Source organism: Typopeltis vanoorti, chromosome 17 (assembly GCF_054136105.1).
Source record: "Typopeltis vanoorti isolate ZY-2024b chromosome 17, IOZ_Tvanoo_1.0, whole genome shotgun sequence".
Taxonomy (NCBI): domain Eukaryota; kingdom Metazoa; phylum Arthropoda; class Arachnida; order Uropygi; family Thelyphonidae; genus Typopeltis; species Typopeltis vanoorti.
Window position 1 is genome coordinate 102,373,623 of NC_143565.1, and position 18,020 is coordinate 102,391,642.

At 34.8% G+C, this 18,020-nt stretch overlaps 1 protein-coding gene across 7 annotated transcripts in view; it reads left to right on the plus strand.

Annotated features, from left to right (window-relative positions):
* Nucleotides 1-18,020, plus strand: part of LOC150097706 (potassium channel, subfamily K, member 16-like) — a 190,340-nt gene that overhangs the window by 80,058 nt on the left and 92,262 nt on the right. Inside the window, exon 1 of one of the 7 annotated variants that reach the window (XM_090407077.1) lies at nt 8,962-9,134. The exons of 5 other annotated variants lie outside the window; for them this stretch is intronic. In XM_090407077.1, the coding sequence (XP_090263203.1) occupies nt 9,087-9,134 (48 nt within the window). In that variant the 5' untranslated portion in view covers nt 8,962-9,086. Of the gene's footprint in view, nt 1-8,961; nt 9,135-18,020 lie in introns of those variants that run through there. One more of the 7 variants, XM_090407081.1, reaches the window with a different exon arrangement.

Sequence of the window (18,020 nt, forward strand, 5' to 3'; positions counted from 1 at the left end):
GAGGTCAGCTGTAATGTCATCAGTTGAAATGCCCTCCGCAACACCTCTTAGAACCACTTTTAGATTTTTCTCGCTAGCTAACGCGAAGGTGTGGAAGGGCAATTTGGAGTTGTCCAGCATTTTCGTCATCATGCGGTAATCTGTAACAGTGGTAGGATGAATCTTCACGCCCTCGTCAGTATTTCTTACCCAGGAGAAATTAATATTTTGTTCCCCAAGGGATCTCGAGACTGTGTTCCATTTTTCTTTATCTCGGGTGACTTGAGTGTCGAGTATTGTTGCACCCTCTTCCATTTTTATTGCATCCTCTTCCATTTCATCTACAGATGTTCTACGTCTTTTATTAGATTGCTCTTCCTGCGAGCAATCGAAGTGTCTGGGAGTCTTTGTAGGTGGAACAGGTATGAAGTCCCCTTCCGTGTCCACATCATCTTCTTCCGTGTCATTAATTTGAGTGAAAAGATTCAACCAGCCAGGATATTCCGTTTCAAATTTCTTTAGGATGAATTTAAGAATGTCAGTGACATATCTTTGTTTAAATTTTGAATGGCATCCTTGATATCTTTTACGTTCTACATCCTTGCACACCGTTTGTAATGTTCCTGTCTTCCTTGGAGAGTTTACTGACAAATCCCGTAGACTCACGCAAGAGTCTACCAGCTAAACAATATATAATCGCAAAAATTGTTACAAAATGAAGAAAGCTTACCTCTAAATATCATTCGGAAATCCCGAAAATATCACACTAATCAAAATGCGAAACTAATATTAAGTACACGTAAGCGCTAACTAACGCCATCTTTTTTTAATCTACTAATTCACTTCATTATCTCTCTAACAAAACATTTATCCTTATAGTCCTTATAAGGACTGGCTTAAAGGGGCGAAGCAAGAATGCTTTTCATCTTCCCCGTTATCTGTAGAAGCTCTGATCATGGCAGGAGGGTAACAGCAATTGCCGAGCCTCAGTTAGAACTTCATTAGCTACAGCATTATCCTCCAAGGGTATTGGATTGAATGAATCAATCACCGACTATGTAAGTAAAGGTGAAATCTCAAAAATACGGACGATCTCTAGGCCACTCCATAGTGGGCGAAAGACCGTCCTAATCTCAGCGTTGGTTCCACTCAGTGACGGGCTCCCCGACCACTGAGCAGAACCGCTCAAATTCCGAGGAAAATAATTCACCGACAAAGCCCCTCAGCGGGCCGTGCCGGAGAACACTAACCCCGGAGACTCAAAGTGCTCCCTTAAGGCAAAAACCTTAAGAGAGCGAACTCAAAAACTCGTCGCCCAAGGGGGTAACAGCAACAGCCGAACCTCAGTTAAACTTCATTGGTACAGCATTGCATTGTTGCCATCCGTTACCCCCAAGGGCATTAATGAATCAATCACCGTATGTGTAAGTAAAGGTGATAATCTCAAAAATATCGGACGATCTCTAGGCCACTCATTCGTGGGCGAAAGACCGTCCAAATCTCAGCGTTGGTTCTACTCAGTGAAACTCGATTATTACCGAGCAGAACCGCTCAAATTCCGAGGAAAATAATTCACCGACAAAGCCCCTCAGCGGGCCGTGCCGGAGAACATCTTCCCCAGAGACTCAAAGTGCTCCCTTAAGGCAAAAACCTTAAGAGAGCGAACTCAAAAACTCATCGCCCAAGGGGATAAGAGCAACAGCCGAACCTCAGTTAAACTTCATTGGTACAGCTTTGCGTTGCTATCCATCACCCCCAAGGGCATTAATGAATCAATCACCGACTATGTAAGTAAAGGTGAAATCTCAAAAATACGGACGATCTCTAGGCCACTCCATAGTGGGCGAAAGACCGTCCTAATCTCAGCGTTGGTTCCACTCAGTGACGGGCTCCCCGACCACTGAGCAGAACCGCTCAAATTCCGAGGAAAATAATTCACCGACAAAGCCCCTCAGCGGGCCGTGCCGGAAAACACCTTCCCCGGAGACTCAAAGTGCTCCCTTAAGGCAAAAACCTTAAGAGAGCGAACTCAAAAACTCGTCGCCCAAGGGGGTAACAGCAACAGCCGAACCTCAGTTAAACTTCATTAGTACAGCATTGCATTGTTGCCATCCGTTACCCCCAAGGGCATTAATGAATCAATCACCGACTATGTAAGTAAAGGTGAAATCTCAAAAATACGGACGATCTCTAGGCCACTCCATAGTGGGCGAAAGACCGTCCTAATCTCAGCGTTGGTTCCACTCAGTGACGGGCTCCCCGACCACTGAGCAGAACCGCTCAAATTCCGAGGAAAATAATTCACCGACAAAGCCCCTCAGCGGGCCGTGCCGGAGAACACCTTCCCCGGAGACTCAAAGTGCTCCCTTAAGGCAAAAACCTTAAGAGAGCGAACTCAAAAACTCATCGCCCAAGTGGGCAAGAGCAACAGCCGAACCTCAGTTAAACTTCATTGGTACAGCTTTGCGTTGCTATCCATCACCCCCTAGGGCATTAATGAATCAATCACCGCATCTCACGGTCGATTGATTCCTCCCCCTCCTAACAAAACACTTTTTGCATGCAATTTCTTTTATAGATATATTATATAATCATTTAATAGGTTAACTGTTATTATTAATAATAAAATATGTTATGAAAGGAAACAAAATATTTTAAATAAATATCACCTATTATATAATAAATATGCTATATTTTATTATATAAAATTTTATATTTTATAATATATTTTAAAATTATATAATTATATGACGAACATATAATAGATTTATATGTAATGGTTTTTATTTCTCCACCAATATGATTTATCTGTTGAGAGAAAGTATCACATTCATTTCTCACATCTTGTTTAATGTAAACAATGTATTTTAAGCCATATTGATCAACAGAAAAGTTATAATTGACAGGTACAGTCATAATTAGATATTTATTAACAATTTTATGAGAACTTATTAAACGTATTCCAATCATGTTACCAATTTAATTGACAATCAAATGAAATTAATTTGACTACCTATAAAAAGCGAGGTTTTTTTGGCTTACATAACAACAACAATAAAAAAGTGCTACCTATAGTTTGCTGTTTATGAAAAGAAAAAAAAGGTGTAAGTATTATTTTAGAACCGATAATTTCGGAAAACGAAAGAAGGAGCTTGGATTCATTAATAGATATTATTTTCGCATCATCACCATCAATCCTTATTCATTCTTTCAACCATGAGTGAAAAGGCTTAGAAAAACGAGAGTCTGCTCCACTGGTTAAATATATTGTAGCTAACTTGGCGGACGATCCACTGACTCACCGTTCTTGACGTCAGTCTATGACAGTCCCGAGTGTTAGTTACTGATGATGACTCAGCTTTAACTTATCATCCCCCTTTAGTTTTTTTTTCTGCTAGAACCCTGTCTGATCTCTGGGAATTCCAAAATAAGATTGCAGCTTGTTGGCTGTACCGGTTGATGCATATCCATGTCAATGTCATATGAATATATATTTAATATATAAATATGTCTATAAATTACCGAAAATAATTAACATTAATTCATTTATTAATGTTAACTAATTCATTAATAATTAAATTATTTCAATAATATAATTATTAACTTAATTATTTCAATAATTAAGTTATTCAATAATTAACAATAATTGCAATACAGATCTCTTAATGTAATAATCAAAGTTGAAAAATTCAAAGAATTCCATTGGGTTGGAATTCATTGAAATAGCACAAATAGAAATCCAAGACACATCATTGTATTTGCGTATCAATTAAGTTCACTGGATAGTTTGTTTGTTTTGTACCAACCTACCTATCATGAAGGTTTTTAGGCAGGACAAATTTTTGGAATTCTTTCGTTATTTTTAGAGAAAATTCGAATAAGAACAACTTTTAAAATGACAACTGAATGGCAAGGATTTTATTTATTTTAAGGATGTTTATAAATTTCAGAATTACAAGAAATGATCATTTAGAGGAGTCCAAGAAAATTTATTGACAAATCCAAGTTAATTTATAAAATTATTATTTTTTAATTGAAGTTTATGCAAGAAAACATGCTCTAATATTTTGTTAATGAAGCCAACACTCACCTAATTTATTTATATAGGCATATAGATATAGACGTAGACAGCAAGCTTCAAAACCAAAGATATTTATTTATCAATAGCATTCGGAATGTATTTCCCCAATAGACACGGTATTGAGAAAAGTTATTAAAAGAATTTTCTTATAGTCCTTATAAGGACTGGTTTAAAGGGACGAAGCAAGAATGCTTTTTATCTTCCCCATTATCTGTAGAGGACAGAGTAGGGATAAGGTGTTATTGAGCTATTAAAGCTCTGATCATGCCAAGAGGGTAACAGCAAATATATATATATATATATATATATATATATATATATATATATATATATATATATATTATATATATATATATATATATATATATATATATATATATATATATATATATATATATATATATAGGCATATAGATATAGACGTAGACAGCAAGCTTCAAAACCAAAGATATTTATTTATCAATAGCATTCGGAATGTATTTCCCCAATAGACACGGTATTGAGAAAAGTTATTAAAAGAATTTTCTTATAGTCCTTATAAGGACTGGTTTAAAGGGACGAAGCAAGAATGCTTTTTATCTTCCCCATTATCTGTAGAGGACAGTGTAGGGATAAGGTGTTATTGAGCTATTAAAGCTCTGATCATGCCAAGAGGGTAACAGCAAATATATATATATATATATATATATATATATATATATATATATATATATATATATATATATATATATATATATATATATATATATATATATATATAGCCGAGCCTCAGTTAGAACTTCATTGGCTACAGCATTGCTATCCATTACCCTCCAAGGCCTGTCATCATTCTCGCCTCATTGTCTAAAAGAATTTTTACTTTTCTTTAATCTTCAATAGTATTATGATATTAAACAGTTAAAGGTGTAGTATATGTTTTATATTTTTATAAAATTATCCAAAGTATTTAATATTTTTAAATTAAAATTTTAAGAAAGATATAAGTTACATTATTATTTCTAAATAAAAATTAAAAAGATGCATTATAACTTTGTATAACAGCAATATGCATAATTCGTTTTAGCCTTTACATCCATAAGTTTGGAAAGCACTGCTGTATGGTACTTTGAGGATAAAGTATTACAGTTTTACACGTTTCCCCACAGTTTGGGAAACGCGGCCATACAGAACCTGCTATCTGATGCATAACTCTTTGGAATTTCATTGCTTTCAATCACCAATTTTATTTGGTATAAAATACGAACTGCAAATTTATTATTATATAATATCCCCAGTGAGTCCAAAGACTCATCGAGGGAGGGCACCTACTCCACAGCTATCCATCTCCACCAACTACAACGAACCGCAACTACTTTCATCATCTACACCAACGCCATCTACTCTAGTATTTTCACAAACAATCACAACACATCCATGTCCACGGCAGGATTCGAACTCGCAGCCTTTTGGGTGGAGAGCGGATACGCTAACCACTCGGCCAACCAGGCTGGCATCACAAGGCATTCAATTTCCTAACATTTTAAAATTAAATCGGTAAATTTTCCTTCTATACTAGGCACTGATCACATTATACTGCATCTTCAAGAACCTCACAAATAATTACTTAATATTTTGAAAACATTATTACAGTACTTATAATTTTGTTAATTGTTATTTAGAAGGTAAAGTACAGTGATATAAAATTACTTTGTTAATATAAATATTTCTATTATTTCATTACAATAAATATGTTATTCTTATTATATATTATTTTATCAATATTATAATAGTCTATTATTATACCTATATTATATATTGTACTTATATTATTACATACGATTTTTAAAACAATTTATATCATGAAATTCTATGCTAATACAAAAGTGTCTTAGTGAGGTTAATGAAAACAATGCTTTCTGAATGCTTGACTTTTACACACACACACACACACGTTGGAATCAACATAGAGAAGTTTCAAAATAAAAGAACATAAAATTGTAATATTTCAGATAAATGCGATGAATAGAAATAAACTTATTGACTTCATTATATTAAAGTTCACGAAATAAATCATGTATCAATTTTTTTATCTATATCTTTGAATTATAATGCAAGTCAAACATTTTTAAAATATAACAATTTTCGAAGAAAATTTCTGTTTAGATTTACATACTAATGCTAATTTACGAAGCAATAAGGCTAGTCCTTATAAGGACTGGCTTAAAGGAGCGAAGCAAGAATGCTTTTCATCTTCCCCATTATCTGTATTGTAGGGATAAGGTGTTATTGAGCTATTAAAGCTCTGATCATGGCATGAGGGTAACAGCAATAACCGAGCCTCAGCTAGAGCTTCGTTGGCTACAGCCTTGCCATCCATTACCCTCCAAGGGTATTAATCAGCGTATCGCACGGTCGATTATTTGATCTCATATTGATATAGACTAGTCCTTATAAGGACTGGCTTAAAGGGGCGAAGTAAGAATGCTTTTCATGTTCCCCGTTATCTGTAGAGGACAGTGTAGGGATAAGGTGTTATTGAGCTATTAAAGCTCTGGTCATGGCAGGAGGGTAACAGCAATAGCCGAGCCTCAGTTAGAACTTCCTTTGCTAAAGCATTGCCATCCATTACCCTCCAAGAGTATAGTGTCACCAATAACCTATATATATATAGACTTAGTTCTTAAAAGAACTGAGCGATGGACTGAGTCCTTGACTCTTTATCCCGTCATCTGAATGAAGAAAATCTGTGTGGATGGGGTGTTATTGAGCTAAAAAGCCCTAGTCATGGCTGGGTAACGTCAATAGCCGAGCCTCAGTTAAAACTTCATTAGCTACAGCATTGCCATTCGTTACCCTGATTAGTAAGTAAAGGGTAAAATCTCAAAAAATCGGACGATCTCTCGGCCACTCAATAGTGGGCGAAAGACCGTCCATATCTCAGCGTTGGTTCCACTCAGTGACGGCCGCCCCGTCCTAGCAGAACCGCTCAGCTTTGGTTCCACTCAGTGTCGGCCGCCCCGTCCTAGCACCCCGACTACTGAGCAGAACCGCTCAAATTCTGAGGAAAATAATTCACCGACAAGAACCCATCAGCGGGCCGTGCCGGAGAACACCTTCCCCGGAGACTCAAAGTGCTCCCTTAAGGCAAAAACCCTAAGAGAGCGAACTCAAAAACTCATCACCCAGGATAACAGCAACAGCCGAACCTCAGTTAACTTCCTTGGTTCAGCACTGCCATTCGTTACCCTGGAAGTCCTGGTTAGTAAGTAAAGGGTAAAATCTCAAAAAATCGGACGATCTCTAGGCCACTCCATAGTGGGCGAAAGACCGTCCATATCTCAGCGTTGGTTCCACTCAGTGACGTCCGCCCCGTCCTAGCACCCCGACTACTGAGCAGAACCGCTCAAATTCCGAGGAAAATAATTCACCGACAAGAACCCTTCAGCGGGCCGTGCCGGAGAACACCTTCCCCGGAGACTCAAAGTGCTCCCTTAAGGGAGCGAACTCAAAAACTCATCACCCAGGATAACAGCAATAGCCGAACCTCAGTTAACTTCCTTGGTTCAGCACTGCCATTCGTTACCCTGGAAGTTCTGAAAAAGGACTATATTTCTATATTTCTATTTCTATCCTCATTCCCTCTATATAGACTTAGTCCTTATATAAGGACTGGCTTAAAGGGGCGAAGCAAGAATGCTTTTCATATTCCCCGTTATCTGTAGAGGACAGTGTATGGATAAGGTGTTATTGAGCAATTAAAGCTCTGATCATGGCAGGAGGGTAACAGCAATAGCCGAGCCTCAGTTAGAACTTCATTGGCTACAGCATTGCCATCCATTACCTCCAAGGGTATTGGAATGAATGAATCCCATATAGACTTAGTCCTTATAGTCCTTATAAGGACTGGCTTAAAGGGGCGAAGCAAGAATGCTTTTCATCTTCCCCGTTATCTGTAGAGGACAGTGTATGGATAAGGTGTTATTGAGCTATTAAAGCTCTGATCATGGCAGGAGGGTAACAGCAATAGCTGAGCCTCAGTTAGAACTTCATTGGCTACAGTATTGCCATCCATTACCCTCCAAGGGTATTGGATTGAATAAATCAATCACCGCCAAAATATTCATATAGACTTAGTCCTTATAGTCCTTATAAGGACTGGCTTAAAGGGGCGAAGCAAGAATGCTTTTCATATTCCCCGTTATCTGTAGCGGACAGTGTAGGGATAAGGTTATTGAGCTATTATTAAAGCTCTGATCATGGCAGGAGGGTAACAGCAATAGCCGAGCCTCAGTTAGAGCTTCATTAGCTACAGCATTGCTATCCATTACCCTCCAAGGGTATTGGATTGAATCACCAGGTCATCATACCATATATAGACTTAGGTTAGCTATGGTTGCAATCTATAAGAAGGCTAACTTTTGTTCGAAATGGTGTAGTAGCTATTTTTAAATTATACTAGTTACATTCTAGAATCTTCATAATTTTATTATGAAAAACTTTATAAAATAATTATTTCATTATTTTAGTTTAATTAATTTAGTTTTAGAAAGAGTATAATTAATCACATGTCAGAGAGCAAAGTATAATTACAATCATGGAATGTGCTTTATTTATATATGTACATACACCACAGAAGTTCAAAAATAGCCCATTCCCTGCTTGAAATAAACGTTGTTCTTTTTTCTATAAAAGATATTTTAAACACATAGCGAGAATAGGCAATAACATTTCTGCATGAGCTCGTATAGTAGATCCTGCATCTCGAATGCATGCATGTATATTGTTTCTGCTTGAATTAAGCGCCAGTGCATATGTAATATTGGCAAAGTAAACTACATTTCCAGCCATTAGCACCACAGCGGAACGAACTTTTTTTTTTCTTTTATACTTAGCGTCTGCATGGATGGTAAACAAAGTTCCAGGAAAGCCAAAAATATGAACGTGTAGCGTACCCAATCTTGGATTTCTCTAATCAAGTACTCGACTTTGCTTTTCATGTGCATTCACTTTTAATATTTCTAACAGTGTTTTGAAAATAAATAAATTTATGGCTAAGTGCTTTGATTCATGTAAATCCTATTTTAATGCCAGTAAGGTAAGTGTAGAAATACGAACTCTGAAGACTTACTTTTAGTACTAAATAGAGTTCTCTTATTTATTCGCGTATTTGTATTGGATTTTTAAAGCTTTCGTTTGTTAGAGTTTATTCAGAAGTCAAAATTGTTTGTGGTATTTTTGCATGGTAAACAATTTTTCGTTATATAAATTATTAAGTTAATTATTATATTCAGGATTTTAATTAGGCTTCATTGTTATAAATGTTGCTTTTGTGTAAAAGGACTTTTATAAAAAAATTAGCAAATATTTTATAAAAACAACAATTTTAATTTAAATTAAGAACTGAGAAGATTATTGTAATATTAAAAATTTGATTTAAAATTCTAAAGTATATTAAAACACTTTTATTTTTATTTAATAACTTTGTTTTAAAAATTTAAACGCATGCTAAAGAATAGATAATGGGAGATCGACCGTGAGATGCGGTGATTAATACTCTTGGAGGGTAATGGATGGCAATGCTGTAGCCAATGAAGTTCTAACTGAGGCTCGGCTATTGCTGTTACCCTCCTGCCATGATCAGAGCTTTAATAGCTCAATAACACGTTATCCCTACACTGTGCTCTACAGATAACGGGGAAGATGAAAAGCATTCTTGCTTCGCCCCTTTAAGCTAGTCCTTATATAAGGATAAGAATAGATAATGCCAATAATACTCCTAATTAAAGTTAAAGACATCGATTTGTTCAAGTTCCATTGAAAGGTTCAGAACTTCCTTATTTTATATGTTGATTTCGGTGAAGACAGCATTCACCAATAAAAGAAAAAAATAAATAAAAATAAAAACCTGCGTCTTGTGCCAATGGTTAAACCTGGCACCTATTCCACAGTCGTAATCATGTACGGGAGAAGTTTCCACACCAAACTTCCGTACGGTTTCGAAGAATGATTTTTTTTTTTTTTTTTTTTTTTGTCAGAAGTACTATCTGGAATCATCAAAAACCTCGGGATCATTATAGCAGTTCATTTTATTTTTTGTTTACATAGAATCATCTTATTAAAAACTAGCGTTATCTTTCAATTCGTTTGAATCACTTAAGCTCTTTTTCGATTTGTTCAAATAATGATTAAAGATGGCAGTTAGAGACTGGATTTTGAATAGTTTGATTGGACACGTTCATATCAGTACATGTTTTACTCCATTCTAGTGAAGACTGCTGGCACTACTTTTTAAATATCATATAATATATGAGTTCAGTTCCGGTTTTCAAATGATTGATTGCGCCCCCTATATCAATAACGGAATTTATTTCGAGAATGGTTTAAAGCATATTACAATTTTAATCTTTTTATGTTAATTGCATTCAGAAATTCTAAAATAAGTCTGTACTATTTACTTTAATGTTCACCTAATTATTAATTCTAGTCATAATTAATGATTAATTTATAGATTCTTTTTTAAATAAAAAAATTACTGCATACAATAATTAGTTTAATGATCTACAAAGTGAACTCACGGGATTCATTGTTATATTTTCTTTGTACTTGTATAAAACTCAAAATATTTTTTAAATGATTAATAATATTATTTATAAATTTAATAATACTAAAACTTTTGAAGTTATATTTAAATTTTTTGGAAAAAAATAAAATAACTTTAGAATTTGCAATATCCACCTTTTTTATTTTATCCAAGCAATTAAATATTTACAATGAATTATGCTAATGGTTTGGAATTTGGGGGAGATAGAGGAAGAAAGTTGGATTAATCGACCGTGAGATGCGGTGATTAATAATACCATTGGAGGTAATGGATGGCAATGCTGTAGCTAATGAAGTTCTAACTGAGGCTCGGCTATTGCTGTTACCCTCCTGCCATGATCAGAGCTTTAATAGCTCAATAACACCTTATCCCTACATTGTCCTCTACAGATAACGGGGAAGATGAAAAGCATTCTTGCTTCGCCCCTTTAAGCCAGTCCTTATAAGGATATAAGGATGGTTTGGAATTTTTAGTATAATTGCTTTTTTTCCCCTTGCTGAATTGTAATATATTTTTTATATTTTTAAATATTTTTAAATAAATATAAAACGTAATGTAAAACATAATATAAAATGAAATATAAAACATGATATAAATTATTATATTATATTATTTTATAATATAATATAATATAAAATAAAAATTTTAAATATAAAACATAATATAAAATAAAATAAAATATATAAAATGTAATGTAAAACATAATATAAAACGTAATGTAAAACATGATATAAATTATTATGTTATTTTATAATATAAAATAAAACATGATATAAATTATTATATTATTTTAAATTCAATTATTTTTTTTATTATTCTTCCTTATCATTATAAAAAGTATATGCTTCTTAATTTGCGAATTACAAAGAAGCCTACAGGTAACTGAGGATGAAAGGCATCGATATTTTCGTTCATTAATTATTTTTCTTTTGTTATACAAAAATTCTATATCCCCAAGCCCTTGAATAATGGGAAAAAAGCAAGCGAAAATTTTTCGATGAGTTAAGTGACTTTTGCCCTAGACCAGTGGTCGATATAGAAAAATATAATTGCGTTGTCATCCTGAATGACAACGCAATTAAGAGTGAATCGTGGGAACAGTGACATGAATAGGACCTGTAAGATGGAGCAAGATAATGAAAATAGTTACGGAGGCCAATCAAGTCGGCTAAAATGACGTATTTACCAATAAACGGATGTCTGTGGTTCCCGCCTGGCCAGCGGGGCGGGAACGAGATTGCAACAGGTGCGCGGTTGCTTATTTACTTATACTTACACGTATTCGATCCCAGTCACATTTTTGCGCATCGACATACAAGTGAGCGTTAATGCTCTAAAATTCATCAACATACATATTATAATTCAATCGTTATTCATTCACGAACTAAACTTCTCTATGTTGAGGAGTTGACCGGGGCTGGTAGTAATACTAGTAGTTTATTAATACCAGTATATTAATTTCACTAGTAATACCAGTGATAGTAGTAATAGTAATATAATAATATATATTATATTATACATACAATAAACACTGTAACTATAAAACAAACAATCTAAAACTCACATAAGCGTCTTTTTTTGGCTTGTCCTATTATAATTACGTAATAATAAAATAGAGGGGTCGATAAAAAGTCAAGAAACTCTTGAAGGGGTCGACGGTCAAAGAAGTTTGGCGACCGCTGCACTAGACGTTTACAAATAAATTATCCAAGTAGTAGTGGTACTAGACAATATCAGATTTTCAGATATATTACTTTAGATAAATATACGAGTACGTTTTATTGATTTACACTCCTTTTATTGAGAGATGGTATTCGTTTTAAGGCAAACTTCAGGAAAATTTGAGGTGATATTTTCAGAAGTTATAGTGAATATATATTGATCTATTTATTTATGTAGTTCCCCTCACGAAAGGTTATGTAAACCTATAATACATTCGTATCGTGGGTGGATTAAGGATATATTCTTTTTTTTTTTACTATTAATTTCATGTTTTATATATTTTTTGTATTTTTAATATAACGTTGGATCTCACTTAAATGAATTCGAAATTAGGCGTCTTGAGAAAGCTTTGTTCACTGGAAGTGTAGAAGTGCAAAGTCATGCAAATATCAAACAGAGAAATTAAAAACAATTAGATCTAAATTAGAAGTAAATGGAAAAATACTGGAACAAGTAATGAAATTTAAATACTTAGGAATAACTGTGAACAGCGAAATTATGACCAGCATGAAGTAAAAGAACAATCCCTGAAAGGCCAATTAAATATCCGGATGTTTTAAATTCAACTATATGGAAAAATAAAGATCTACCAAAAGAAACAAAAGGAAGAATATATAAATCAGTTGATACAAGTACAACATACGAAATGAAAACATAAAGAAAAATAGTTAACAAAACCAAACTTTGATCGAGTAAAAAACAAATGAAGAATGTCAGTTACAACCCGTGAATTTATGGATAAAAAAGAGAAGATCTGAATGGAATCAACATGTTATTTGGCTTCCAGTCTGTTCCTATTAGTACAAAACAAGTGGGAAGACCAAGAAAGCAATGGAAAGACTGCTTGCTTTGAAAACTCAACAAGCAGAAAGAAGAAGAATTCATATGTTGTTATAGCATATCTTAGGATGTTTTTATATAATGGCTTATAAACCAGTTCTTTAGGAGCACAGTTTTCTAGAGAAATTGTCTCTATTATTCGAATTCGTTTTGTAAGATTATACCACTGTTCCAATCGAGATCTAAATCAAGGTAAAATCCAATTATCACAATCCTAGTTTTACTAATGTCAAACTACCACCATTATATGGTTAAAACAGAGTGATACTTTGGAATTTACCTTCATGCAGATCTCAATCGGAAAAGTCGTAGAAACGATCCACAATGCAAACTCCGTATAAAAGCACGTAAATTATATAGAAGAGAGCAATACGGTTAATCAATGACCTATCAGATCCACTCCGATCTATTTCTCAGACACGTTCACCTTATAATTATTCTACAGATACAATCATGGACAGTATTCTGCTGAAAAATGGCCACTATCGTTCCTCCATAACCATAAGAACATTATCCACAACATAATTTGATCGATTATTGGTGGTGTAGCTAGCGCCTCCATAATTCTGTGGAGGCGCTAGCTCCACAGAACTTTGCCTTCTGTAGGAACGACCCACGTTCAATACCTCTCATAGTGCAAGAGGAATATTTATAAGGATTTTTCAACTTAACGTGTATGAGCGGGTCTTATGCTGACATCGTAGGGTTTTTTTTTTCTATAAGCAACTCAGGTTTTTCATCCTACATTACGGTAACCGACCCGATGAAAACTCACAGCTAGTAAGTTTGGCTAATTAGTGGACATTTTAGTAGTGATGGCCATTTTCATGACGTCGTCAACAGGAGTTAGGAATAAAGTGAACGAACAAAAGAAGTAGTGGTGTATCTGGATCAGTAGTTGCTGAATGAGTCTTTTTTTTCTCTTGTTTTTATAGATTTGTTTTTAGATATAATGTTTCATTTAACATGTATAGTATATGTACACATGGATCTAATACCATCAATGCCTGGAATTTTGTTGACATTAATTTGATAAACTACAGAAAGCAATCCCGTTTTCTGGTGTATACCCTCTGTCCAAAAAGGAAACCGAACTTTTGATAGAAAATAAAACACAGGCCAATTATAATTATTCAAATCATTTATTTCAAACCATACACTCTCCCTCAGCTTCGATACAGCGTTTGTCACAGCCAATTAATTCGCCAAATGAGTATTAACAAACTCTGTGCAGAAAAATGTCAAATCATCCCAGAAACCGCGGAATGGTTTTCAAACGAATAAGGGAACGCCAGATGACACCAAAATTCCCAGGGTTGCTTTGACAGGTTTTTGGGATAATGTTGAGGGTCGTGTTTAGTAATTTTTGGTTGTCGTATCGCTTTCCTTTGATCGGCAAGTGATGTCAGGAAGAGAAAGAAGTCACAGGGTGCTAAATCAGGTGAATACAGCTAGTGATCCAACACACAAAGTTGGTTTATGCTCAAAAACTGTCTCACAATGTTCGAACGATAAGACGGTGCATTATCGTGCAAAAGTGACCAGTTGCCTGCATCACGATATTCATGCCGTACGCTACGAATTCTCGCTATCAATCGCTTCAAAACTTCGAGGTAAAACTAACCATTGACCGTTTGGCCAGGCGGAATGAATTGTGGATAATGGAATCGTAGAAACAAATTAGCATTGTCTTCACTCTTGACTTCTCCAAGCGACTTTTTTTCGGATGCCGCTCTTCTGGTGGTCTCCACTCAGCACTCTGGCGCTTTGTTTCGGGCTTATACCCAAATCACCACGTTTCGTCACCAGTAATTATTCATGTCAAGGAAGTCTGAGTCCTTACGAGCGGTTTTAATGAGGTCCTTGCAGTGTTCAATTCGATACATTTTTTGATCATCGGTCAACTTGTGGAGAACAAATCTCGATTTCAATTTACGAAGGCCCAAACTCGCGGTCAAAATGTTGTGCACAGTTGATTTTGAAATCCCCAATTCATCTTCAATCAATCTCACGGACGATTTCGGGTTTTCTTTGATGAAACCACGCACCTTTTGGATGTTAACTTTGCTCAGTCCAGTTTTTGGACAGCTCGACTTTTCGTCGTCCTCAAGCGTCTCACGACCTTGAGGACGACGATTGAAATCGCTTAAACCACTTGTAAACTTTAGTACGGGATAAGCATTGCATTGATCAGCGTATGCTTTTTGAATCATTTGATGCGTTTTGGTAAAACGTTCACCAAGTTTAATACGAAAGTCAATCGCAGCTCTCTGTTTGAAACTCATTTTCCGACCGTTCGTCAAAATACAGTGTCACTCTTGGCACTATAACTCGCCTTCTAATGAAACAAATGTCATAAGTAGTTGATACAACACTAACGAAGGTTTCGACAACCAAAAGATACAACAGGTGGCGCTACTAGTTTCTTTTATTTTCGAAAAGTTCGGTTTCTTTTTGTAAAGAGGGCGTAGTTGCAAACAGCACAATTTATTTGCTCATAGTTCCGAGGGAGGATCACGTGTTATGAATGATTTTTCTCTGTAGTTCTTTTATGGTGTACATAAAGTATTTTGCAGAGGTTAGTTTATTTTAATAATAATAATAAGAAGAAGTCGCTGAACAAAAACACAAAACTGTACGACTTGACCTAATTATTGAGAAAAAAATATATTTCATTTAATTTAGAATTTCCGCAAAGGTACTTTTATAGTGATGTCTTCTTCTTCCTTTTTTTTCCCTCTTTTATCTTGCGGTGTCGAGGATTTTCCATTCATTTTACCGCAACTGTGTATAAGGATAAGTTTTTTTTTGTGTGTGTGTGTGTGTGTGTGTGTGTGTGTGTGTGTGTGTGTGTGTGTGTGTGTGTGTGTGTGTGTGTGTGTGTGTGTGTGTGTGTGTGTGTGTGTGTGTGTGTGTGTGTGTGTGTGTGTGTGTGTGTGTTACGTAAAACGCTGGTCTTATGGCCTAAATTCGACTGTAATTCCGAACAACCCAACTCTGATTTATTAGGATTGCGTGATGATATTAATTTTAACACATATTATATATGACGCAAATTATTATATAGTTATAGCAACCATTTTCAACCTCCTCTAGTTGCAATGAAAATGGGATACGTTTATTATAAAATCGTATTCAATTTTCAGTGGAAATGGCACTTGCGTGACTGTCAATAAATTAATGATTAAGGCCATCGATTTATATATCGTTGTGCAACATTATCCAGGTGCAAGAGCCGAAAAGGTGCTCATCCTATAAAACTGTTACAATAAAATTGTTGTCGATGTTTCGATTTATTTATTTCTCTTTGTTATGTAGATGGACGCGAAGAATCTTTAAGGACTTTTCAGTTGATGAATTCTGTTAGCAAGGACTAGCTGTTAGGAAGTCCTTCTTGTCTTATCAGACAATTAGTTGGTGGAACCTCACACAATATCTATGTCATAAAAATTTTGGCTTTAAGTGGATCCGAACTGATTAATATGGTTAACGTCTGCACTCTCCAACCCGTCGGGCGTGGGTTCGAATCTCGACGGTGAGTATAGATGTTTGTGAATGTCTTTAAGTAGCAGCTGACTTTCATCTCCAGGTGTGAACTATTACCTTCTTTATTGGAGTCGAAAAAGTTCAATATTTCGTTTCTGCAACAGGGTTTCCAGATTATCTACCCCTCAACCCACCCGCGGTAATACTAATGACCTATAGGCTAACAACCTTTCTTGGATGGTATTCACACAAAACAATAATAGGTCTGTGAATTGAAATATGAGTACGGAACTGTTTCATACTTCATTCAATTTTAGGCAAAGTTTCCGATGGATATGAATTATCCCCCCAAAAAAGATTTTCAAGAACCGATGTGTGACCAGCATCACAGAGCGGTGGTGCTGGTCACACATCGATTGCCAACAATCTCCCTAGTAATTCACTTTCCAACCAGTTTTCATCCATGTATATCAAACAGCTTTTTATAATGCATTTGGATTGTGGTTCGTTTTAAAAGTTTAATAATTATATTTTTTCTAAAACAAATGTCTATAAATTTTCCAAATTCTCACGGCAACTTCTACACGGTGCATTTTGTGAGAGCAGATAAATGAAGCAAGAAATTCTTGTATTCCTAAATGAGTGGAAAATATACCATTTTATATACCATTTTATTTCTTTTGTTTTCATACTGCAGGACTTGGAGCATTTTATTCGTTTTTCCTAAAGTAAATTCTTTCCCAATTTTTTCCTTAACTCTTTATTTAGGAATGAACGAAAACACGACGTAATTGTATTTTGAAAGAAATTAGAGGAAACGAGAAAATTTATAAAATGCATATAATTTATGAAATATGGTGTATCTTATTAAAACAAACAAAATAAGCCGTATAAGTCTAATTTCCTTTATTTTGTCAGTTTTTCTCTGTATATAATAAAATAATTTTGTTTGTTATTGAATAAAATAATCATATTATTGATGAAAGGCAGTAATAGGTTTTTATTGTTGTAATAACAATCAGGTAATGTTTTCGCTATCGTCTAAAAGTTATCGTAAATAAAGGATGGTATATTTTTATTCTGTTTGTTACTAAAACTCCACTACGAGAAATAAATAACTAAATTGCCAAGTAGATTAAGTGATGAACTGTTGTCTATTGGATAGTACGATTTGCGAACGTCATCATATTCTTTCAGAATTGCCTTTTTAGAATTTCCTTCAATTTATTAAAAAAGATATTTTCATAAGGTTATACAAACATTCGAGAGATTTTTGGTACGTTGCACTATTATTATTATTATTGCTTAAATCACGAAATATCTGTCTTGGAG